The sequence below is a fragment of the Corvus moneduloides genome, chromosome 4 (assembly GCF_009650955.1).
Source record: "Corvus moneduloides isolate bCorMon1 chromosome 4, bCorMon1.pri, whole genome shotgun sequence".
NCBI classification, from domain to species: Eukaryota; Metazoa; Chordata; class Aves; order Passeriformes; family Corvidae; genus Corvus; species Corvus moneduloides.
Window position 1 is genome coordinate 817,511 of NC_045479.1, and position 26,286 is coordinate 843,796.

General features: G+C 38.5%; 1 protein-coding gene across 16 annotated transcripts in view; it reads right to left on the bottom strand.

Annotated features, from left to right (window-relative positions):
- SOX5 (SRY-box transcription factor 5) overlaps positions 1–26,286 on the bottom strand; it is a 613,432-nt gene that overhangs the window by 85,307 nt on the left and 501,839 nt on the right. For 14 of the 16 annotated variants that reach the window (XM_032105155.1, XM_032105160.1, XM_032105153.1 and 11 more), the window contains 2 exons: positions 14,390–14,513; positions 2,293–2,378 (listed from right to left, as the gene is read on the bottom strand). In XM_032105155.1, the coding sequence (XP_031961046.1) occupies positions 2,293–2,378; positions 14,390–14,513 (210 nt within the window). The remainder of the gene's footprint in view (positions 1–2,292; positions 2,379–14,389; positions 14,514–26,286) is intronic. The other 2 variants (XM_032105163.1, XM_032105149.1) reach the window with 1 other exon arrangement.

Sequence of the window (26,286 nt, forward strand, 5' to 3'; positions counted from 1 at the left end):
CACTTTTGCACAAAGCCCACCTTTTAACAAGAAAACTGTCATTGTGATAAAGCCTATTTTAACCAGGATACTTCAGCCCACAGCATGCATAGATACAGCCCAAAGCTGGTCCTGAAATGAAAGTACACCATCCTACCATCTTACCAGAGCACTGATGCATTATTTTAGGACTAGCTTGAATGACTGCAAAAATAAGAATTAGAATCAGATCGTTGTTTTCTCATTGCTAGCTAGCTCCATGTTTGTTTTTCCTTTTTCCCTCCCTCTTTCTTCCATATGTCTGTTCGTGTGTTTGACTATTATAAGCACTTTATCAATACTGACGTTACGCCTCAAAATTCATTTCAGAGGGATGACTTTTATGGCTCCCATGATTCTTAAGCCGCCTACAGTATTTGTAACTCAGAGAATCAGAAACTAACACTCAGACAATGTTGCTTTTCATACAAAGGCACAATAGGAATGAATGTATTAACCTCTGTGGTGCATGGAATGTGTCAGCTTACACACTGGCAGCTATTTCTGTGAAACTCAGCTAACTTCCGCTGGCTGTGTTAAAATAAAAAAAATTAAAAAAAAAAAAAAAAAAAAAAAAAAAAAAAAAAAAATCTTCCCCAGAACTATATCCCACGCTCTAGTATGCTGGCCAAACAACTGAAATATCTGATGTCTACTTCATACTGATGTGGGCCAAACTGAGCTGGAGAATGCATTTCACACATCCCAGTTATAAATGCCGAGCCTTTCCAAGCAGGTATAAAGCTCTGCTGTTCCATGTGACTTGGCAAATAAAAATGAGCAGAGAGATGCATTTGCAATGGAGAGCTTGGGGTTTTTTATGTTTCTAGAAAAGAGTGGCAATCCAGACTTTGCAGAATTAGAGATGATTTGGATCTTGATTTCCTCTCAGTCCCAAATATTACTTGGCTTCATCCTACCAGCCAAGAATACACGGCAGGTAGCAAAATTCACACTGTGGCAATGGACATCACATTTGCTTAATTCCACTGACTTGACAAGGGTTTTGTAGCTGTTCAGGAATATCCAAAGACTTGCTATCATTAAGACCCATGGACACTAATGCCTCCAAAATTCAGAATACTGACAGTCTGAATCAGATACATCTGGCCATGAGGTCAACTCTTTAATGTAGCTGAAAAAAACTCAAACCCTTTTGTATCTTTCCACCTGTTTTCTAATTGTCTATGTTAAATTAGAATAATCACTAATTATCTGCAATACAGCAGTGCCTAAAATGCTCTGGGTACCATAAAACACAGTAGGAGGGGCCAGTTATTGCTCTGAAGAGCTTATGGCCTAAAAGGACATAATCATGTTAACCACTTTTAAGCAGTTTAAAAGTGCTTGTCAGGACAGAGCTTTTCTGCCTGACAATCTATTTCCTTTCAGTATTTTACAGCCTGCATGAGAACGATCTAATGGAAAAGTGTCCCGGTTTCAGCTGGGACAGCACTGGCTTTCTTCTTAGTAGCTGGTACAGTGCTGTGTTTTGGATTTAGGATGAGAATAATATTTGATAACACACTGATGTTTTGGCTGTTGCTAAGTAGTCCTTACTTTAAATCAAAGATTTCTCAAGTTTGTCATGCTCTGTCTGTGAGAAGCTGCACAAAACACTGGAAGGCAGCAAGGCTGGGACAGCTGACCTGAACTGGACAAAGGAATATTCCATTCCAGAGAACATCATGTTCATTTTATAAACTGGGGACAGTTGTTCAGGAGGGGTCAACCACTGCTTGGGAACAGGCCGGGCATGGTCAGAAGGTGGAGAGCAATTGTTTTCTTGGGTTTTATTCTTCTCTCTTTTTCATTACAATTGTGGCTATTACTATTATTGTATTTTACTTTGTATCAATTATGAAACTGTTCTTATCTCAACCCATGGGTTTTACCTTGCATTTCCCGATTCTCTTTGCCATCCCACTTTTGGCAAGTTAGCGAGTGGCTGTGTAGTACCGAGTTTGTCTAGGGTTAAACCATGTCAATAAGAAAAGCAAACGTACTGCTATGAGGAAATTCAAAGTACAAACCTAGTAGTAGTTAACAACTGAGTAGTAGTAGACAACTGAGACACAAAAATGTAACAAAAACTTCCAGCAAGATAAAAGGAAAATGTGTTATCATTTGATGACTCTTTTGTTTCAGATGCAAATTTTATGTGAAGAGAACAGCCCCAAAACCCCTGTTAATTGCATTGTGTTCCAAAGGAAGAGAAAACTGGTTTTCATATTTACTTAACCTTTGCCTCCTCTGCATTGTGCTGGGACTTACCTGCAGTTGGAGTGGGCCTAAGCCCGGTGTTGCTGCGGCAGCTGCTGCCATGGTAGTTGGGATCAGCTGAACGGGGTAGGGGTCACCTAAGTAAGAGAATAATAGAGGCGTCAGCACCTTTTATCTACTCTCCACCTGCAAATTAAAGTCCTGCATTCACTCTTTCCAAAAGCCTTCTTTTGTGTGCCTTGTTGAGGCCTAATGAAAAGCTCTATTGTGCAGCCTTTTACTAACACTCTTTTCACAATTCTGGCTGAGAGAGGAATGTGAATAAAAGGCACAAGCAATTAAGGCGGAAACCTCATCCTTTTTCATGATGTATTTAGGGAAATGGAAAAAAAAAGTGCACATTGATCAGAAGGCTGCACTTCAAAAAAAGAAAAGAAAGAAGATGGGGGTGGAGGAGAAGAAAAGGAAAACAGTACAACCTTGATAACATCACAGCATTAGAAGGGAACAAATTTACCAGCTTGTCCAAAATATGAAGTTAACTAAACTCCACTCACTGTTAGTAAACTGAGCCTCACAGAGTAGAAATGGTACTCAATTGACTACTCTGTTTTCTTTGAGGTAAAAAAAAAAAAAAATCTCTCTTTAGTGGCAGGGTTTGATCCTACAACAGGAAAAAAGCACGTGAAGCTAAGGAAATCATATACAAGCCTTTGAAACCCCTGCACCAACTCCACGACTCGAGATTCAATTTTGCTTCTGAGGGAAAACTACTTCAGTTTTAGTAAGAACTGCATTATGCTTAATGAGGTAAGGGGACCCAGTAAAGGTTTTAAGAAAAATTGCAGGCATTTATAAAGGAAAATTACCTGAAATGGCAAAAATTGAGATGGAGACTGGCACGTTTTAATCATACGGATTGCTCACTTCTGGTCCCTTCTAACATATCTGATTTGTTAAAAGAAACTTCATACTACCCCATCCACAAAACTATTAAGAAAACTAGCAAAACGAATAAGAAATGTAACACACATTATATTGTTTATCCAAGTGATAAAATGTTTTAACACTTTCCACCAAAATAAGGCTCATCAGAGCATTTCTGTATGTCCCTCTGTTCTGGTAGCAAGCCTGATTTCTGTTGCACAAAAACAGCCAGTGGGAATAAGATTACAGAAAAAGCAGAACAATCTATCACGAAAATTTACCTAAATATTCCTGTACATTTCACTAAAAAGCTAGATTGAAAGTTTTCCCCTTTATTGTGTTTTTTTTTAATGGACTGGGTGAAAAAATAAAAGAGACAATCGAGGTAATGCAGGGTGCTCTGTACAATTATTAATAATTATTATTGAATTAAAATTTAAAATGTTATCAAGCCTTAGTTACAGGAAACAGAAAACAAAGGGAAAGAAATTTATCTAATTTTTTTTAAATGTTAGAAATAAGCTGTGTTGGTGTACACACATTCAGGAAAGTTGCTAATGTTTATTTTTCCCTTTTCTAATATAACCTTCTTTAGACTTTTCATTCAAGGATTTTGATCTCCTCCTGTTACCAATTAAATACCACAACTTCTAGTAATGGAGGACCAGCAGAAACTGGGCTGGCAAAGTATCTTAACAGATACTTAACTTAAATATCTTAACTGTGCACATTTATATTTAAGAATACCTTACGTAATGCTTTGCTGACTGAAGCCTCACAGTCCTTCAAGGCTGACCAGCCAAGCAATGCAAACTAAAATGTCCACCCAGGCATCCCCATTTCCAAGTGTTTGCACCAGCCCCAGGTCACAACACTTCTATTTATTTATTTGTCAATAGGCAACAGATTTCCTGACTCGCTTGGTTTTCCTTTTCTTCCCCAGAGAATACCACTGTTTTACATTTTCCAATTTTATTTTGCTTTCTGAGGCACCCACCTTCCTTTTCATATCATGGACTGAATCAAAAATTTTTCTGACTTGAAATTTTCTGGAGAGCTATCTTGTGACCTAAGTAGTGGGCCTTAAACATGTGAAGACACAGTGAAAAAGAAACCGTGAGTGTCAGGGTCAGTGGTGTTTAGCAGCTTCCACACCACCAGTAGCCCAAGGGCTGATCTCAGCATCATTCTAAAATTCTCTCTAAAAGAAGACATTCTGATCAAAAAACAGCCATAAAGGAAAACAAAATTTTTAAATTCTCATCTGAAAAAAACCAACACCACCACCACCACAAACAAAAAAAAACCCCACGAAAAAACAAACAAACAAAAAAAACCAAACAAAACCCCCCCCAAAAAATCCAACCAAGAATGAGGGAAAAGCTTCTCACTAGGATGCTGATTTTTACAGCCCATTAAATTTTCTAGTTCTGAATGATTTGTATTAAAACATATATACTAAAAGATCAGCTTCCATGCACTCTCCCACGTTTCTCTCCACAGACATGTATAAACCTCAGTCCAGCATGCTAATTTGTAACTCCCACTATTCCCACCAATAGCCCAGTGGAAGAGCCAAGATTAAAACCCACAGACAACTCTTCAGATACTTCCGACACAGGGAAGGTTTTGGGACCCTATCCATGAGGATGCCAAGCACTCATTTATTGACATAGGACATCATATTGACAGCTGCAGGAGCAACTGCCAGCCCTCAAAATACTAACAAAGATCTCAGGTGTTATCTGATAAATACACATTTTTTGCTGTTACTCTAGAATATAGTACATCTTTCTACTATCCTTAAATTTATTCCCATATCAGAGTGAAGTTATTGACTAAGCAGTTTTAGCTAATTTTGAAATCTGAGAAATGCCTGTCTTAACTATTTCATTACATCTTCAGCAAATATCTTATTTTTAGATTTAAGAAGTAGCTACCTTTTTTTCCCCCAAGCTCTAGGAACATTGCAGGAATGTGAGACAAGACATACAGTTCTTAGAAATAGGTATTTCCGAAGCCATTCTCAAGTCTGTACCACTGAAAACACCAATAAAATCTCAAACAACCATGTTAAATTTTCATTTACAAAATTCATTACTGATCTAATGCATGCAGGCAGGAGCATCTTTCAGCTACCAAAAGAAACATTTAGTGTAGTTGTTTCATGTTCCAAAATATCTCTCTTGTTATGTGTGGACTTTTTGTATAAACAAAGCATCAGAGCGAAGTTTTATTGAGTAGGCCATATGGTAAAATCTGGAGCAGATCAAAGGCTGGGATTTTTATGGCGACAACAAGGTAAAAATTATTTCATTAGCTGATGTATTATTGCCTAAAATATAATTATTTCCCAGCTAGTTGGTGACGTCACTTTGAAGAACAGAATTATTCAAGACTGGCTACATAAAGAGAACACAGAATTTATGCACTGGTGATGCAGCAGCTAAAGAAGGGAAGAGGAAAAGTCAGCCTGGGGGAGCTGATGGGGAATATTAGAGGTGTTGGTGCCCACTGTGGGCAATGCCAGTGGACCAAGGAAAAACACAAGGCTGAATCCTCAACTCTGTGCCAATACTTTATTTCTCCGTCCTTCTTCTGGTCTGTCTTCCACAAACACACCCAGAACCTCTTTCCTGATAATTTATGCACTGCAACTTCTTTCAATTTCAAATCACACCTTCATCCTTGCCCAAAATAATCTTCCAAGATCTTGCTTACCAGAGGATTTTTCATGAAGTACATTCACTTTCAAACCACTCTTTCTATGAACTCTCCTATGATCCTCCACCAAAAACACTTTTCTGCAAAAGTTAAGTTGTGGTACAGAGCCAAGTGAACATCCTGTCCCAACACACACAATAACAGCCCTGTGTTTAGGAACTTGATTTTCAACTGACTGGGTACCAAACTCATGGGTACGAAATGATTCTGTACTTGTGGAAATACAACAATGGCCCTTTAACCATTTATATGTTTTGTGAAGTTTTATCAAAGGAGTTTTTTAAATTAAAAAACATTAAGACTTTTTTTAAAAAAGTGAAAATAAAGCATAAGAGCACCATTCACCAAAACTCTTAAGATGTTTTTTGTATTCCTTTTTCTGTCACTCATCTCATTTATTCTCTTCATGGTGTAATCCCCCCTAGTGTCTTGTCTTCTCTCCTGACAGGCTGCAAGCTCTTCAGAGCAGGCACAATTGTCTTACTTGCTATATAAATCAAGTTACATGCTAATGTTAAATTATAATGTTTTGACAGGATTTTTAAGTTGAACCTGATTATATGAAACAACAGAATACTGACTTTTTTCCTGAAATTTTCTTCTCTTAAAAAAAAAAAAGGATACCAGAAGAGGAGAAGTAGGGCATTTATTTCCCACTGTTTTTTAAAAACTCATTGTTTACCTCCTACCTATCTCTCAGGGACAACAAATGAAAAAAAGGTGGAGGTCATGGAAGAAGAAGAAAAAAAGAAAACAGTGTAAAGAATATGAAGAGTATGAAATAAAACCTAACTCTTAAATGATAATTTCCAAGACCAGTATGCTAAACTAAATTCCATGAAGAATACCAAAATAACCATTTTCTTATAGTAGATTCTGTTGAATGAAAAGGAATTCTACATTCTCTTCCCCCATTTTTGACAAATTCTAGAAAAAGCCACAATAATTTTACACTCAATTTGTCACTTAAGTGTATTTACAATGAATAATCACAGCTGATGGCCAACTGACAGGAAAGACACTGTATCTCCTCTCCCCAGTCACTTATTCTCAACTTCATTTTCCTTTCATTTTCTTGGTGTGATGGTGGACGCGCAGTAAAAGTAATGGGAGACGGTGAAAGACATAAGCAGTGTTCCCTGACTTCTGTCTCTAGAGATTATGGATTTAAATTAATAAGACAAAGAGTATGTAGAAGATACCACCAGTGGCTTCCAGAAAGAAATCCAAAGTGGTTCCCTGATTTTCTCTGAAGATAGTTCTGGGCAGTACTGGCTGAGAGATGAGCCTGTTCTGTGTTTTTAGAGAAACAATTCAGTCTACAGAAGGGATGGGTTTGGAGGGATCTAAAAGCAACCTTCCAATCCCTACAAGGTGATCAACGAGACAGGCCAGGCTCCTTCTGGCAGGGTTTGCTTGGAGGACAAGAGCCAATGGACATAATGTGAATCAAGGGAGGATGAGATTTTCCCCACAAGGACAGCCAGATGTTGAAACAAGCTGTCCAAACAGGGTTATGGACTCTCTGTCATTGGAACTTTGCAGGCCCCAACTGAATAAAGCCCTGAGTAATCTGATCCTATCTCCTTGACGACCCCACTTGAAGAAAGAGGCCTTCAAGCAAGCCTTCTGAGATCCCTTCCAACCAGAATAATCCTATGATTTCAGGATACACATTTTTTAATGTATTTCTATACCTGTTGAGTAAATTACAGTTATTCAAAAACTCCAGCTTCCAAGGAAAGCCAATGTATTTCCACAAAGGTTTGTACACATTCATGAATTTAAAAAATCAGGACTTTATTTTGCTGCCCCACTATGGATAAAAGTGCAGTAATACCAGACATCTTTCATGGCCTAGAAACTGAGCTGAAACTACCAGCCTGTTTTTACAGGACCCTATTATTTTGCTTGTCTGCTTTGTTTTTATCAGAATTACTAGGAGAAGCCACACAGAGATTGGGGGCTATGGAATTCTTTCATTTAGAAACAATCTTTAGTTGTGTTGTTATATTTTGCAGCCTTGTTTCCTTCCGTTGCATTTGCAACCTTACAGAACCGACACATTCTCATGGATGCGGAGAGGGAAAGTTGTTACCAAAAATTCCTCCTTCTTGCTGTTTCTATCCACAATGCTATTACTCTTCTCTTATCCTGCGGGGAACATGAGGGTTTAGTCATATGGTCTCTCTTTTCCAAGACATAAACAGTAGCCCTGGAAGATGACTAGCATCTTTATAAAGAAGCTACAGTATGTGGTCCTCACAACACATGGTTTCTATTTTTGTCATTCTGATAAAAGCATAGCAATGTCAATAGTTTTTTCTTGTGATTTGGTGATTGTCAATGACCTGCATGTCAGCTGACACAGCTGACACAGTTAAATCAGAAATAAGCACTCAAGTCTCTTTAGAAGACAGAAAAATGGACACTGAGCACTAGTAAAATTGTAAGACAATCCACATGATACTCCATTAAACAATGAAACATGTGACTGACTGAAAAACAGAGACACATCAGCAAATTTCCCTGAGGAAGTTTATGGTATTTAACTCCTAAACATTAATTTTATTGTATTATGTGAAGAACCAATTAACTGAGAGCTTCATTTTTATCAGACATCAACATTATTGTTCAGAACATAGATGAACGGTAAATTCAGCATATTCCCATTTTATTAGGCTTGACTTTTTCATCTCTCATATTTTACCAATTTTAAGAGGTAATTAGATATTTCATCAATAACTTTCTGTGTATTATTTTATTTAGAACACTTATAGCAGCAACAAGCTGATATGCAAGACATATACAATGTACCTACTGTATATTCAGATTTTTTTCCCCCTAATTGGATATGGTTGAAATAGTGATTAAAGTGCTTTCAAAAAACCTCGTGTTGATGGCATCTGACTACAAACACAATATAATTTGTTACAACAAATCATCCACAGGGGACAGGAGGAATGGGCAAAGAAAAACAATTCTTGTTTCCAAAATTTGTCATATTACCATAAAAATAACACAGGTATCAGCAAATAAAAGGCTATCTAGAAGCTTTCCTGAGAATTTGTCAATAGCCTGGAAAATGTACTTAGGATAAATCCTATTTCTGGAAATAAAGACTTGGCAACTATTGTTTCCTGAGAAAAGGAAACAAATCCTAAAAATCTCCAAATAATTCAATTTCTTGCACACCTCAGTTTAGAAAACAAGGTGGGTTGTTCTTCATCTTCTACAGAAGAAACTATATGGAATTCAACAGCTTCAATCATCCTGAAAAGCCTCAGGACTGACAGAACACACCACACTGCTTTAGGTGCAATTCAACATTTCCCTTCCCTTTTAACATGACGATCAAATGTTTTAAGAAGTGCTGACGTGCAGTTTCCTAAATTAATCTTACTTAGCATCAGTTATTAGGGAAGACCCATCAAAATTTGGGCTACTCTGTGTATTTGAATGGAAAACTACTGGCAAACAGTGCTGCAAATGCAGAAGCACAGAAACATTCTGACCTGGTCCATTCTAATACTTAGATTTGTTGAAGAAGACCCTGAGAACACTGTTCTCATCCTACCTCCTCCTGCCTTTTTTGTATCCCAGTTCCCAGAAGCAGTACCTTGTGCTTTCCCAAATCTTTATTTCATTCCCTTTTGTATCTCTTATATAGGAGGTACAGCCATGCCTTAATATTCCACGTACAAATCCATACATATATGCATTAATAAAAGGATCACACTACCTATGACTGACAAGCAGCCTGCTCAGAGGCAGAACTATGCAGTTTTTAAAGGGCACAATACAAACTTTTTCTCTTCTATCACTTGCACCATTTTTATGCTTTCAAAGCACTTCTCAAATATTAATTAGCTGTAAATAAATTCTAATTATTTCTAAGAGTGGCCCTAGCAGATCTGTATCATCTGGTGTGAAATCTGACTTCAGTGAAGTCAACAGCAACAGCTCCTCAGACCTCAGCAGAGCTGACATTTCCCTTGCCATTGCTAAAATCCTGGGAGTTGTGTCTATTATCTGGTAAGTACCATGAGTAGAGCCGAACTAGCAACAGCAGGAGTAACAAGTGATAAGGTTATGGAACGAGAACAAAGGAAGGGTTAAATGACCTGAGCCAATCTGTGGAGCTGAAATGTGGGAGAAGCTTTGGGAAATGCAGTAATCGGACTTCGTTTGATTTTGGCATCAGCTGAAATGGAAGGTGCTTGCCTGCTGCTAAAACCAGTTTAATTAGTTGAGATATGGGGGTCAACTCCTAAAATTTGCTCATGCTGCCAGTCACTAACTTAGTTAACAACTCACTTTGAAACATCAGCCCTTCATAAAAAGATTTGCATTATATATCTACCTAAAAATTACATATTATGTGTATAATAAAATACATATAAAAAGGTTCACATGAAAAATCAAAACATTTCAATTTCAAATAGCACACATTGCATGAATAAGTAAGTATAGGGCAAATAAGTAGGTAATCGGTACTTTCCTTGCTAACTGGGGACAATATAGCCCATCACATACTGTCAATTTATTTTTCTCATACGAAAAAATACTTTGGTTGTAAATAATAATATTAAATATTTTATACATGCAATTATATCTAGGTATGGAGGTTAAAAATTAACTGGAACCACAGAATATGAATCTTTTTATCAAATAGAAATGTAATCCTAATAGAAGTTCCTCCCTTCATCTCTGCCAACTTTACCACCACACAATATGCCATAAAGAAAAAAGGGGAAGTGTCAACTTGTGTAAATTGTCCCTTATGTAATGCAAACCATCTGTTTAAAAAAACAAAACAAAATGAAAAACCAAGCCACTCCCAAGCATGATCTGCTATGGAGAAAAAGAAAGAAAAGGAAATGTAGTACATCAAATTGGAAGCCAAAGACCATGACCTGCCATGTAACCATGGAGAAAATATTTACCCCTCTCCTCCCTTTATTTACCCAATTTTAAAAAAGATTTGGAAAAGCATAATTGAATCATTTGCTCTGCTCATAACAGAGACTGATAGTGCTGTATTTTTTTGAGCATTTCATCTCTCTGGAATGTTTTCAATCAGGTTGGAACCAAGCAGAGGAAAACTCTTTGTTTTCAGTAACATATCACACAATGATGCCACCACTGGGTTAGAAGGTTCATGAGTCCTCAGTCACTGGAACCTGGCAAAGGATGGGGGATGAAGTATCAGTACATTTCTGCCCTGTTCTTCTAGTCTACCTTAGGTATCTGCCACGAAAGGAGTCTAAATGGACCACTGCTATTAACTGCTACAATTTATTTTTGCATTATCTTCGGTCTGAATGCTCAGAAAACAAAGTATGTGTAGAGAAAACAGTGATCCTCCTTTCCAGCCCGTCTGGTAAGTCATGAGTCTTTTGGGAAGCACTGCCTGAGGAACCCTGCCACATACATACTCTGAAGCCACTGGGAGACTTACATTTGACCCTCTCTTGGGAGGTACAGGTGAATCAGAAAGCACTGCATAAGTTAATTTGGTTTTATTATTTAAGCTGAATAAAAATAAAACAGCAGTATAACTATTCATCATTTCTTCTCTTTTGCTGACCCTGAGGCTTGATCACACATTCTCTTCCGGCTGTGCTGGCTGAAGAGGCCACCACCTCCAACCACAGCCCCCTTCCAAAGGTTATGACTGTGAGCAGACTGCTTCTTTAATCCCTTCCAAACGTGTTTCCACGAAAAGGACCATCTCATTTTAAGCAATTTTAACTGAGAGTCACTGTGGTCCCAGCCTGGACAGAAGCAAGTTTGAGAATGCTTAACCAAGAAGCTTGGCCCATATGTCTCCTTTTGGAGATCTGACTTCTCACAGGGGCAGGGTGCAGAATAGCATAAATGTCCCTTTAAACACATCTCCAACAGATATTCAGAATCAAAGAACTCTACATCACTAGCTAGTTCTGACAACACTGGTTGTTGCAATAATTCTCTCTTCCTTCTCCCCCAAATTTTTAAATCTCCCTTTTTTTGAGAAACAGTATGTGAAAACTTTAACAGTTTTTTGTTATTTCTGACTGAAACGGAATTGTTGCATGGAGTTTTTTATCATTCCTTTGTGCAGGTTGTTTACGCTATTAAATAATAGAATAATCACTAGAGAATTTCTATCAATCAGCCACAGAAAAAAATTCTGAAAAATGTAATCAGTCCAGAAAGAAGGGTAGGTTTTCCAAAAGGACTGGGGAGATGTAGAAGTGAGATTCCATTTTCATCAGGCACATAAACTAATTTTAAAACATAGAATGGCAGTCATGTAGAGACGATGCTAGTGGGGTCTTCAGAAGTTCCTAGGAAGGCTTTGCTCCCAAAAGCAAACTCAGCGAAAATCAGGCATTTAACACATTCAGAAGCTGAGCAAATTAATCTGCTGTATATTCTCTGTTGCAGTACAATGCTGGTACCCACTTCAGCTCAGTTCAAGACAGCACAGGTGACTGCACTAAAGTTTACAGTACAAGAATTTGCTAAATACCCCTAAGACTTAGATCCTAGTGCCTTTGTCACTCTTCAGATGAAGGTTTAGTCTCCTAAATCACTCAAGCACTTAAAATTTTATCCAAAGCTCTCTGGTTTACAGTCAAGTAAGACTTGTGGACTGATACACAGTAGGACAAGCAAAAAAGTGGGAGAAATATGTTTTAATGATCTGTCAAAAACATTACTTGATGTGAACATGTTATGGTTTAAATGCAGCTAGGTGTAAGGCAGCTAGGTGAAGCTTTCTAGATGTAGCTAAATGTGTATGCAAGTTTTTGTTTACACTAGACGGTGAGTAAAAGGAAGAAACCCTTTGGGCTACTTATCACTTCTCCTCAGCTTCTCAGTCAAATTCAGCCAAACATGCCAGGCAATCACCAAACACAGAGCTGTCTTTTTCCACTGGCTTCTGCTCAGTCCTAGATCTTGGCATACTGTTAATTCTAAGCCTTACTGCCAGCAGCAGCAGAAACTTTGCTCTTTTTGCCTTTTAATTTTCAAGGTTACACAAACACATAATGTCATATCTACTTCACAGATGTGAGGAACTATAGAACTATCATGGAGTTAGTGTGCATGTAGTACTGTCTTGGGGTGACAAAGAAGGGAAAAAACGACCTCAACTCCTTCTTTCCAAACCGGACTTCATTAACATGGAACTAATATAATCTGCCAGATATGTCTAACAGTGTGCTTTCCTGACCTTTTCCAGACCTACAGTTATGGTAGCATTCATAATCAGTGTGGCTTACAGTTACACATTCTGTAATGTGAATCACTACTTCTCCCAGTCAAGAGAGACCAAGTGTGAAATCACTGGAAGAACTGAATGAGACTATGTTTTGGCATCGCAGCTGTTGAGGGATGTGAAGTGTTTGGAACAGTACTTTTCAATAGTGGTCCCAGCCTATAAAATACCAGGAAAAAGTGTTAGCGGCCAAAGGAACTCAAGTTAGTGCTCAGGTTCTGTGTCTATGATGTTCCGAAGCTGAAAGAAATCTGAAATTGTGGGCTAAGCCAGCTTAACTAAAGAAATCTTTTTACGTTCTAAGTTTACAAAAATGCAGCAGTGGCAAGTGCTGAGTAACTCAAACCAACTGATGAATTAATGAGTTAGTCAATGATACAGATGGATACAGAGACATGGACATAACAAACACCCATACTGGAGATAGAGAAGGATAGAACAAGCAAGTCCTGGATAACTCAATAGAAAACTGATGGCAGAGGAGTTATACAAGCAGAAGTGCATGAAAACAAGTCTATGAAATTCATGCTCTAGCTAAGTTTATTCATGGAAATAAAGTTCCTTCATTATTTCTTAACTTGTATATATTCTAATCCTGTTGACAGGAACATGAAATCCTATAGAAGGCTTAAATAAAATTTCAAAAGAAAAATCTGGGAAATGTAGGGAACAATACAAATCTTTCAAAGATTAAAAAAGTAGGTGCTATATTTTTTAGTGTTAGGCTCTCACAAATATCCTCAGAGTTCGTGTTAGTCCATCAAACTGAAAGGCATATGCTATCTTTGATCTCTGTGCAGAACCTCCGTTGAGATTAATGTGAGTTCTGTGTGAAGAAAGAGACTAGAATAGGCCCTCAGTTCACAAATAGCAAGCAGTCTGCTTCAGGAAAAAACATGTTTTCTTACAACAATGTTGAAATTTATTGGGAAGTTTCAAGTAGCTTCTCTTCAGATGCAAGTTTGTGGTCATGAGCATGTTCACTTGTCAGAAAGACTTGTCAGAGAGAAGGCGCACCTTCTACCTCTAGTGTGAGATGTTTGGCTGTTACGTTGAAACACATTCTTCATCCCTGACAACTTTTTCTCATACTGTAACAACTAATCCTCTGTTTTACACTCAACTCAGCAAGTTAATGGCTTTGTCCTTTGGTGAGGTGTTACATACAGATTGGCATGAATTTGTGCCCTATACCTACTTCCAGCTAAAAAAATCTACAGGACTTACTGCATCCCGCCTTGTAGCTGAAACCAGGAGGAAGAAGGAATCCTTGCTGCGCAGCTGCTGCTAGGGTTCGTTGGTCTGGAGGGAATACGGGAATCATTAATGGAGGCAGCTGACCCTGGACCTGCTGAACAGGAGAGGGAAAATCAAACACAGAACTTTTCGGGGGGACAATGTCTGGTAACATGCTTTCTTTCACTTCTGATCTGAGAGGTCTGGTTTGAATACACCTCTTATATTGGGGTGTTTCAGTAGCATCAGCTGTTCAGCTTCACCTTCATTGCCAAACACTTCATATGAATTACATTAATCCAAAATAAACTGAAATATTCCACTAAGGCATATCTATATCCCACTTAAATTACTCCCCCCACAATTCATGATGACTCACTTATCTCTGACTGTAGGGTGGTACTTTCTTCTCTTCTATTGAACTGTGTAGCAGTATCTGTCTCAGACAGCAGCTTTCACCCTGACTGAGCCCAAACACAGACACCCCCTCAGAAGGAAAAGTAAGTGCACAAGCAGCACACAGCACAAGCCAGTACTATTTTTCTGCTTCTACACATGCACTTATTTGTACATGTGAAAAGAAAAAGTCTCTGGGATGTTCAGAAAGAAGGCTAAGACACTTTATTGACAAATAAAACATAGCTATGTCTGAAGTATTAGGCATTCAACTTTGCACAGCAACTGTACACAACCATGCAAGTCAGGAAGTGGAAAATATTATATTGTAACTGGATACTGCAGGGGACTTAAGACATGAAGAAATTAGTCATCAAAGCTGGAAGTGGGCCACGGCACAATGTCTACTGCTGTTTCTTTTACCCAGTTCTGTTAATAGTTTTTAAATGCTAGAAATGGAAATTGTCTCTGTATTTCACACAGGTGAGAAACACAAAGTTTGCTGGATTAAAATGCTAAATGACTAGTCTTAATTTAAAACCCCCACTGTTTTGACCAGATCAGTCAGTAAAGAAAGACTGGCTCAGTTTTTAAGAGAGCTCATCTAGATTTTTAATGGCACTGTAAAGCTGAGGCATCGGATGTAGATATGTTTTTGAAAACTACATTTTAGTTTGTGGTCGGTAGCCTTAGGTAACTCAGAAAATTAGGGTGTCAACAGACAACCTTCTATGATGAGGGGTGCAAGAAGGTGTTACTCCCTTCATTACTGCCTGGACAGTAGAACTGGCAAAAGAGAACCTGCATCAGTCCTTGGCTGCCACTGTTCAAACTGCACCATTTGCACTTAATTTTCTTTTCATTTAATCTCCTGAAAATCCAGGATGTGTCTTGGTTTACCCAACACCATTACCAGGCATAATAGTGATACAAAATTTGGGATTACCATCCCTTTTAATTTATGCCGGGACCTGTCAACAACCCTGTGTGTGCTGGCTGCGTCTTTATAGTCTGAAACAATTTTCAAGGATGGAGTTCAAGAGAACTGTTGACAGAAATTCTTGCAGTGGGAGACGAAGATTGGGACTGAAGATAGAGTAGATGTAGCTCCACTCACTGAACTAGCTTGATCCATTTTTTGTTACTTCAATATTTTCCTTTCTATTCTGATCCTGTTAATTAGAAGGCATACATATTTTCAACTGAGAAAAAAAACACATAAAATGTGATTTGTTCTCTATTCCTACTCAATTATCCTAGAGCTGTCCAATACCTGCCTTTTCTTCATCAGTTTATTTTTTATTTGCTTTGTTTGAGGTTTTGTGATTTGCTTTTTTTTTTTTTTTTAAGACAAAGACAAAGTAACTGAATTCTTTTAGAACAAAAATGAACAGCCATGTGGAATTTTTGCATAGTACTCTTCTTCGGCAAAAAGCCACATAACTTTTTTTTTAAATGGTTTCCAAGGATGAAAGTGACTTTGCCAAGCGAAGAAGCTTCAAAACAGGACTCAAAAACACTAATAGAAAGACAGATGGTTCTACTAAGTGCTTTGCTGCCAAAAAAAATGTTAAAAAAAAGTGAAAAAAATGGAGTGATGTTATTGAAGCTGACTGCAAAGTTCTCTGATGACTGCAAATACTCTTGTCCCACTGCAAGTGTTAACTCTGCCTCCAGGGCTAATATAACTAAAGCACCACACACACACAAATTGTCATTGCCAAGCCCACAATGTAGCACAAGTCTGCACTTGATTCCAAGTGACTGCCAAACACATGAGCAAAACACCACGCTGAAAAATTCCCATTTAGGAAAACATTTACCAGGAAAATGCCCTTTCTTCCTAAATCTGACCGCTGCATTTCATTTTTTTTCAAATTGCTGCTCCTCTTTAACTCACCAAGGGGCCTTATAGCCCTTAATTTCAAATGACACAACCCCGGCTGCATTAAGGAGGTAAAAAGTATAGAGTGATGAGGATGGTTTGCATGGATATAGAAATAACGCAGTCAAAACAGTGTGGTTTTCATTCCGGGATGGAATGTATGTAGCAGCACTCAGCTACACTTCATTTTCTCCTAAACACAAATAAATGCAAACATTAGTTTATTTTAATCCGATTACCTGACACAATATCATACAAATTATGGACTCTTCATTTTTATGGCTCATTTAACTACTACATCTTAACTCTTTTTATGTTTATTATTATTATTAACTGGAATTGCTAGGATACAACTGTTTCAAGTGGCATAGAATACAGGCCCTCCTTCTGAGTTTTACATCAAAGGTGTTTTCCTTTTTTTCTTTCCAAGGTATTACTACATCAGTTAAATCTCTCAAATGCTTTTTTTAGAGCTTACCTACCTTCCAATGTTTTCTGGATTGCAACTTCTTGATACCACATTTCTAATTTGAATATAATGGATTGAAAATCAGAGCTATTTTCCAGGTCCTTCAATTTGTTCTGCTAATGGCCATATGCCCACAAAAAGAAATACCTCTTCAACAACCTAATAATTCATACAGCTGTCAAGATTCTCCACTGGCCAGGCTCTCTATGTGATTACCTCTTCTCACTTGTAATATCCTAAAAGAGAAAACTGTATTTTAAATCCTCACAAAATTTCCAATTTAGTGATTTAGTGAGCTATAGTTTCACCTTGTAACTTCTTACATACTTTATGATGTTAGTCTGGATGATACAGATACAATCTTCCAAGGCCCTGTTTTTTCATACTGTTGCCACTGTGTCAACCAATCACACAGTTCCCTGATTTTTCTTTTAATTTGAATGCTACATTAACTAGACTATTCTTGTTGTGCATGAAGATCTGCAGGGGTATGGTATGCACAGAAAAGGCACATAAAGCACATAACAAAGAGAGGGACCAAATGTCATGAGAGCCAAAATATTCTATAGCATCAATTCTCTAGTCAAGGAATTCAAACTTTCAAATCTCTGACAAAGTTATTTGGAACAAGAGGCAAGCCCATGTTACAGTGAAAGAAGCACTACTTGCCATTTAGCTTATGAGAAATAACACCCCTTAAGGAAATAACACCCCTTAAAGTCAAGGTTCTTTCATCCATAATGAGGACAGTAAATCATCTTCTGTAATGGCAATGTATTTTAGGACCATGAGAAACTCCAACCAAATGTAACCTAGAGCCAAAACCAAACCCAGGTGTGTTGGTTTTGCTTGTCCTGGTTTTTGGTAGCAGGGGGCCACAGAGGTGGCTTCTGTGAGAAGCTGCTGGAAGCTTCCACCATGTCTGGCAGAGCCAAATCCTGATGGCTCTGAAGATGGACATGCTGCTGGCCAGGGATGGGCCAGTTAGAGATCGTGGTAACACCTCTGGGATAAGATATTTAAGAAGAAAATCAAAACAAAGTGGGCACAGTTTTTACTAGCCAGAGAAGAGGAGGAGGTGAGAACATGTGAGGGAAACAACATGGGGACACCAAGGTCAGTGAAGAAGGAAGGAGAGGAGGTGCTCCAGGCGCCAGAGCCGAGATGCCTCTGCAGGCCGTGGTGATGACCATGGTGAAGCAGCTGTGCCCCTGCAGCCCATGGGGATCCACGGGGGATGCAGAGATCCACTTGCAGCCCGTGGGGGAGGTGCCCATGCCAGAGCTGGTGGAGGCCTGGAGGAGGCTGTGATCCAGTGGGAGACCCGGTGGAGAGAGGGGGCCCTGCTCCTCCTTGGAGGACTGCACCCTGTGGAAGAGTAGCCCATGCCCCAGCAGTTTTGGGAGGACTGTGTGCCTGTGGGAGGGACTCACATTGCAGCAGTTTTGGAGGACTGCTGCTTGTGAGATTGGAACCATGCTGGAGAAGTTCATGGAGAACTGTCTCCTGTGGGAAGGGACCCCATGGTGCAGCAGGGGAAGGACTCCTCTCCCTGAGCAGCGGAAGAAAACCTTGGGTGATGAACTGACCAAAACGCCCATGCCCTGTCTCCCTCTGCTGTCAGTGGGAAGGAGGGAGGGGTTGGGGGAAAAAAAGGTATTTTGAGGGGCTTATTTTACTTCTCATTATCCTCCTCTGACTTTGTTAGTAATAAATTCACTTTGTACTTCTAAGTTGAGCCTGTTTTGCCCTCGGAGTCTTCTCTCCAAGCCCTTAACTCATGAACCCTTCATTTAATTTTTTTTCTCTCCTCTGCTCAGGTGCAGCAGGGAAGGGTGAGTGAGTGGCTACGTTGGGTGCATGGTGTTTGGCCAGTGTCAAACCATGACACCAGGAAACCGTCACAGTTGCCACTGAAAATCCAAAAAAGAGACCACACCTAAAGAACTTAATGCAAAAACCAATATGAGCACATGACAAGCAACTAATAGTAAACTACTGTTCAAGCGGGAAGCTGAGCCACCCAGAGTTGCCTGCAGAGATGTTTGATTTTGAAAAGTGCCTCAATGTATCTTTATTTGTTTCAGTGCCTTTGAAAAATCTGCCCCTAAATGGCTTACCATATCAAAGGGAATTTGTTGTCAAACTTGGAACCAATTCAAGCTGCTGAAGCCGGGGCCAGCATCTTCACAAATCTGTGCATGTCCTTTATGACTTGACCATAACAAATCCAACCACACAAAGACATTGCATTCAACATAGTCACAGTTAATATTTCCAGGATTCTCAGCTTCATTATAATTGTAGTATTTCCACCTAAATTGTGCTCTCCTACCTACTTTTAGGAACATAGTATGGTTACCACACCTACCTAAGCACCAAGCAGTATGTTTTTAACAGTTACCCCTACTGTTTGTTACTAGCTCCTGCTGCGACTTACACAAATTTAGATTGCAAACACTTCACACCTACAGTTCTATTTTCTGTTAAAAGTTATGTGTGCTTTGGGTCACTAAGTGAATAGATACACAGGGAAAATAGTTTAAAGAAACATAAGGATTGCAAAGTTAGACATTTGTGGCTTAGGAAATGCCAGAATCAGGGAAGCATGCAGGACATTATTTTGGTCTTTTATGCCCCTGCATCCAGACAGAATCTTTAAAGTTCAGTTTCCCTTCGAACACGACTCTTGCTTAATCTAGAAGGCTTATACCATTTCTCAAGTAACATAAATCCATACTTTCGGCAAATCTAAGCCTCTAAAATAGCAGTTGCCATTAGTTGTATCTATTTTCTCTTCATACACTTCCACCAATTTCACTTCTACAGTTGCTCATTACATGTTTATTAGCATCAACTTTTATGTAAGTTTTCCTCTCTCCAAGGTAAATATCTCAAAGCATTTCCCAGCATCCATATATACAACATTTTCCACTGAGGGGCAAATACTGCTCATGCACCCACCTCTAGCTCTTCAGAAGCAATTCTATTCATTTTGGTGAGACTGGTGATGGATAACGAATTACTCAGTGCGGGGAAGAATAGCTGCTAAAAACAACACTCTCTTCTCTACAACCTGACAAACCTCTGAACAGTACTTTACTCTTGAACTTTTCAGAAGATGCCCTTCAGAAGCTGCATGAGCATCTTTGCTGAAATGGACTCTTATGTGGCTTCTTCATGCAGAAGTGTGGCTAATTTTTATTTTCATTGGAGTTATTCTCAGCTGCCTCAAATAAGTTCAGATTTTACATTCCTAGAACAGTGGACGCACATGAATGATTTGATTAACTTCAAACTGTTGTATGAATATCTTCTTGCTTGTGACTTGTAAGCATCTCTTCTACCTTATAGGAAAGAATGCAATGCACATTTCACATGCTGCAACATAAATCTGTCCTTCAAAAATGACATGTTTAATTGCATTGGTCCCCCTTCCTCCAGAAACACTTGGCTCTCAGTGACACACACTCTGCTGAAGGACTAGATTCTTTAATTAGCACGTGTTGGCCCTCTTTCTCTCCCTCACCCCCCTCCCCATGTCTATCTTAAGGGAAATAAAAATATATGTCCTCATATAACTACAATCTGCTATTTTCCCTTTCAGTGATGTTTAAAATAAGAAAAGAAAATGTTTTTCTCTTTCTCTTCTCTGTATCAGTTCCCTGAATTGACATAAGCATGTCCTGAACCTATACAGCAGGAAGCCCTGCCTATCCAGGTTATGGAATGATCCCTCTTCCTACTGAGTTTGAGGTGCCTTTTTATGGGGTGCTTACTGAATGTTCAGGATGCAAAGCAGAAGGTGGATGGCATGAAGTAGAGAGGCATTTTTTCTTCCTAATCACCACTTGTAAACTCTTCTGCAGTGGATGATTTGGGCCCTAAATATTATTCTTCCCTTTGCTGTGTATGAAGCTTACACAATTCATACCAGTACTTACCAAAATATACCCTGTCCAAACATCTCAGTTCACTCAGTAGTTCTCACTGTTCTCAAAACTGTTTGCAAACAGTGATACTGCTGGCAGAAAACATGCTTTCATAGTGGTGATCTTTTAAGGAGAATAAACGAGGGTATTTAGGGAGACACCTCCATCACCCACCACACACACCTAACACATCCTCCCCATTACAACTCCACTAGCATAGGACAGTTTTATTTGGAGTGATGTTGTGGAAAAAATGATTAGTTTGATAGAATATGGAGACAATCCCTAACAGGTAATAGTATGTATGCAACGTAGCTCATTGAAAACACAAGGAACAAACTTTCAGGAAAACTGAAATGCATTTCAGGGAAATACATAAGCATTTTTTATTTTAAAAAAGCAAGGCTTTTCAGGCTGGAAACTTTCCACCTTTGCTCAGTCCTGCAAGAGAACCCAGGTTCACTACCAGCATTCCTCTCAAATTCATCTCATCATTAAGTCTGTAAATGAACACACATTTAGCCTTTTAAACTAAAGTGCAGCAAAGTGCCTTAAACAGCCAAATAATACAGACAGTAGCTGTTTGCATAATGAACAGCTTGTTGATAACTTCCTTCCAAGGCCTTCCTCCTCCAGTTCATGCCACAGAACAAAACACAATGTTGAGAGACAAACCTTCAACAGCACTTTGCAGGACAGAAGCCAAAAGGACCTTTCACATTAAGGAACAACCCTTGGACACTTCCAAAGGAAAAAGGCAGTGTTACTTGTTCATTTCTGTAACTAAAATAAAGAGCTTCAAAACATTTTTTTTTTAATATTTGATTTAGTATAGAAAAAACATAGAGAGGAGGAAAACCAGTAAGATGACTTTTTTGCATTTGGGATGAGGTTTAACAAGTATTCATGCTTGTGCAATGTAGCATGTAAGTTACCTACAGGGCAATTTGCCACAAAGGTATTGGAACCAACAGCCTAACCGAAGAGAACACCTGAAATAAAAAGAACATACACTGGAACTCATTTCAATAGGCAGCTGTTTTAAGACAAAAGCCTAAGAGTTCACACAGGAAGGGCTGCTCCAGACCATACAACACCCCAGTGAGTGGGGCTCTCTGGAAAAATCAGGACTTTCAGAGCAAGCAACTGTAATTCAGGTAACAGCTACACTGGAAGACTCAAGTGCACTCTCAAAAGAACCCTTTCTAATCCAAGCTCAAGAGAAACACTAAAAATAATTTCCTCTTTCATTTTTATAGGAGAAAAAGATTCATTGTTTGGTTGATTGAGCGACTTGTTTCATGAAGAGCTTGAAGTTAGCAAATGGGCTTTTGAGGTAAGATGACCACAGTTTTGGCCAAACTGACTTACTTCACCTTACTTAATATTCACACAAACACTGTGTTTCTCATGGCATAGCTTCCAAGCACCCGAGCACCTTGTTCCAATGTTAGTACCCTTCCTAGAAGAATAAACCAGGACTGTAAGGGAAATCTGCTACAAACTTTTGGCTGTCAAAACTGCTGATTTATATGCTGTATTGTCCTCTATTTGCATTTTTGTTGGCTACCAGCAACTTACTCCTAAGTACAACTGTTATATAGCAAGAGTTAATCTGCAAAGTCACTTCCTTCAAAGTGGAAAATCTCTGAACTTCCATTAATGCCTGATGCTACCTTGCAGTGTATGACAGAGCATAGAGTTTCCATATGCCTGGCTAATGCTTTTCCCAATGAGGTCTGGACTAGTGCTGATCACTCCAGCAGTAATCTATCCAGTGAAACATTTGTCAGGGAAAAGAAAACAGGTGTGAGGTTTCCTGATGCGACTTAAAAGACAGCATGCAAGATAATTCCTTGAGCAGCACGTGTACTCTTTTCTACAGTTAGCTGATCTATGATAGATGGGTTCAGTTATTCAAAATATAATGAACTATGGGTTTATTTGTACATGCCAGAAAGAATCAGGGATAAAAAGCAATAAACTTCCCTTGTCACTGTTCATAGCAGCCTTTCAGAAGTCATCTCTATACTTGTTCCTTCTGATTTTCTACACTCTGTTTAAAAGGACTGAAGTGGCTGAGTTTTGCTGTGTGTATGTTAACCCAGCTCTCTTTCTTTTCAGAGTCACTTCTTTGGTGACCCAGTGCTCTCATTTTAACAGATCCAAAGTTTCTGTGCAACAGCATCATGGCTTGCTGTCAAAAGAGCTCCAGAAAGTAGGTCTGGTAGGAAGCACTGCTGCAGAGGAAGCAGGGAGAAGCAAACAGGGCAGTTTTGCTAACAGGAGATGTTTCTATTTGAGGATGTCTGAGTGGTCAAGAGAGGTGTGCAGAATCAAGGAGACTTTTCCTGTAGGAGCACAGGTTTTTTCAAGGTTGACTCTGCAAATCTTAAAATGATAAATCAATAGCTAGTCTATAAAAACAAGTAGGAATGGCTCAGAACTGGCATGGGATTTAGAGAGGGGGAGAAGAGGAATCATCCAAAAATTACTTTTCAAGAACTTCCATGAATGTTGGAAGTCAACAGATTCAGTTGCAAATAAGGAAATTAATAAGTAAATGAATAGGAAATAAACTCTAGTGTTACATGCCATCACAGGCAGGAAGCCTGGCTATTTTCTGACAGATAAGCTTTGTGACCTAGGAGAAATGCTCCACTTTGCTATCTTTTCAGCGCTTCTGAGGAGCTTTAGGTTCATCCTGACACCAGAGTATTGTTGTAAATGTTTTCGTGCAAAGGATGCAAACAGGACCATAGAATACTCAGCTATAAAACTGCCCAAAAAGGTTTTCAGGTTGAGAATGCAGCTTAGGTAATTTATTCTAAGTAATTTTCTAAAATAATTTCTAAATTGTTTCTAAATATTTTCTAAATTTATTCTAACCATGGTTCTTACTCCTGTGTAGACTGAAGTAATGCAGCTTTTGTGGAGTGAGCCTATTCACAAAACATTTCTTCAGTGCATTTTCCTGAAAAGTTCAAGAAATGGATGGCAAGAGAAAGGCTGACACCATTACACTTAATAAAGTGGTATTTTTTGTCATTTGAAGTTATTCTGAAGCATCTGTCTTAAGGCCAGCTGCTAAACGTCCCCCTTTACCCCTTTGTTGATTTTTCCATAATATATTCAAACACCAGTAACTAATCATTTTGATATATAAATTGCAGTGGTATTTTTCCTGTTCCAAAACCCCAAATTCTTAAACTGAAGCAGGGAGAACAGTTCAAATTAGGAAACCATTGCACTCAAGATGGTGTAGAGATGATGGCCAGTTCCATGATCTCATTTTTGACACAATGTTAAGGGTATTCTTTCAAACAAACCCCTAAGGTTTCAAGATATATTTTTCACTCAGTATCTCTTTGACAAATAGAATATCATTAATTAAAAAAAAATGCAGCAGCTTCAGTGTGTAGGTGACGGGGAAGAAATAGGGGTTATTTAATATCATGCAGTGGGCAGAAATTCAAAACCCATTCGGCTGCAATGCTATAAACAAACAAGAAAGTCTTATCAAAGTCATCCAGTTAAAATCATACCATCTAGAAAGAAAGAGAAAAAATAGACTTAAGGGACTAAAAAAAAAAAAAAAAAAGTCATTACCTCCTCTTGTTTTAAATTGAAAGGTTGAGACATAGTTAATAAAACTGTATACAATCTAACGCAGTAAAGGGAAAAAAACATCCTTCATGGTTTGATCAGTGTAGGCTCTTGCAGAACTGGCTCTGCTCATATAACCTTAGACTAAAATCCACTGACTAAACACTTTGAATGACCCTTCTTTTCTCCCCAACTTTATTATTATTAAATCAGATACATGTTTCAGTGTAAGTGTGGTCTCCAGTGACATCAGTTTCAGAGCACAAGTAGTTACAACAGCTCGTCATTCTTTTCTGAAGACAATATATTATTATTATTATCATTATTACTATTACTATTGTATATTGAGTTTTATTGCTTTCTATAAGATCTTAAAAACCCTTGCATGATGAACAAATGGCCAGGAAAACTCTGACCACATGTTATTAGAAATCCTCGCAGCAAACACAGCTTTAGTATTGGATAGCCTCTAATTACTGCCCAGGGAAATGCATAATAAAGACCTCTTTTCAATCTCTCAGCTGTTCAGACTTGTTTCTGACTGTCCCTTCTGCCAGTGGAATTGTTCCTCTAGGAGAGTTCAGGTTTACCATCAAAAGTTTGATTTCAAAAGCAAAATGGATTCAAGTTGCAGAAGAAATACTATTCAAACAGATACATCACCACTCTTCCATTCATGTCCTGATGCTTTTTGTACCCTTGTTACCAAAATCCTCATAAAAAAAATGTTCTTTGCAAGTTTTGTTTGGGAACATTTTTTGAATAGGACTGAAGACAGTCTCTAATTTTGTGCCTACAATTTAGTGACAGCAATACAGTAAAAGCACAATTAACTGTAGATAGAGTGATAAAGTTTAGACATCTCATCATCTGATTTCTGTGTACAGTCAGGTAAGCAGCTAGCCAAATTCTGCAGCTTTTTACTCCACTGAATCGTAGGTACAAATATTTTGATTGCCCAAAACATTTTATCTTTTTTCCTTTGCTGTCACCTTCAGTTCTTGCTTGTCTTCCTCCACCTCTTTTATTATTAAAAATATGAGGAAAACCACGAAAAGGAAAAAGAAGAAAAAGAAGACTATATGCAATTGTTTTTTTGGCACTTGCAGATAGAGACCATGCAATGGAGAAGAAAATTGTCTACCTCATAAGGGCACCTATCATCATAAATCAGTTTTTAATTTTCCTGGTGGATTACAGCAATCAGATAAACATTTGCTGCCTGCCTCCCCTTGATATTGCTGCTTGAATGGCCTTGACCCAAGATGTGGTTGGGTGTGGCAGCCCTACCTGCCTTACAATCCCAGACAATTCCTGATGGGTGTGCAGAAGGGGCAAACAGAACAGCATTCACAGAGCACAACATATGCATAACGTATGAAAAGCAGGATCTCACTAGAGGGGGAAAAGTACAGCATAATGAAAATGAATAATCTTTGGGTATTTTCTTCCTAGTCTGAAGTAGTTCTTGAATGTGCAATTTTTTTTTCTGGCTTGACTGCCTTTAAATATATACATACCATACTCCTAGACGAATTTTTAAGCCACTATAGGTATTAGAGGACATTTACATGTGATTTGCATTTTTTTTCCTCTCCCT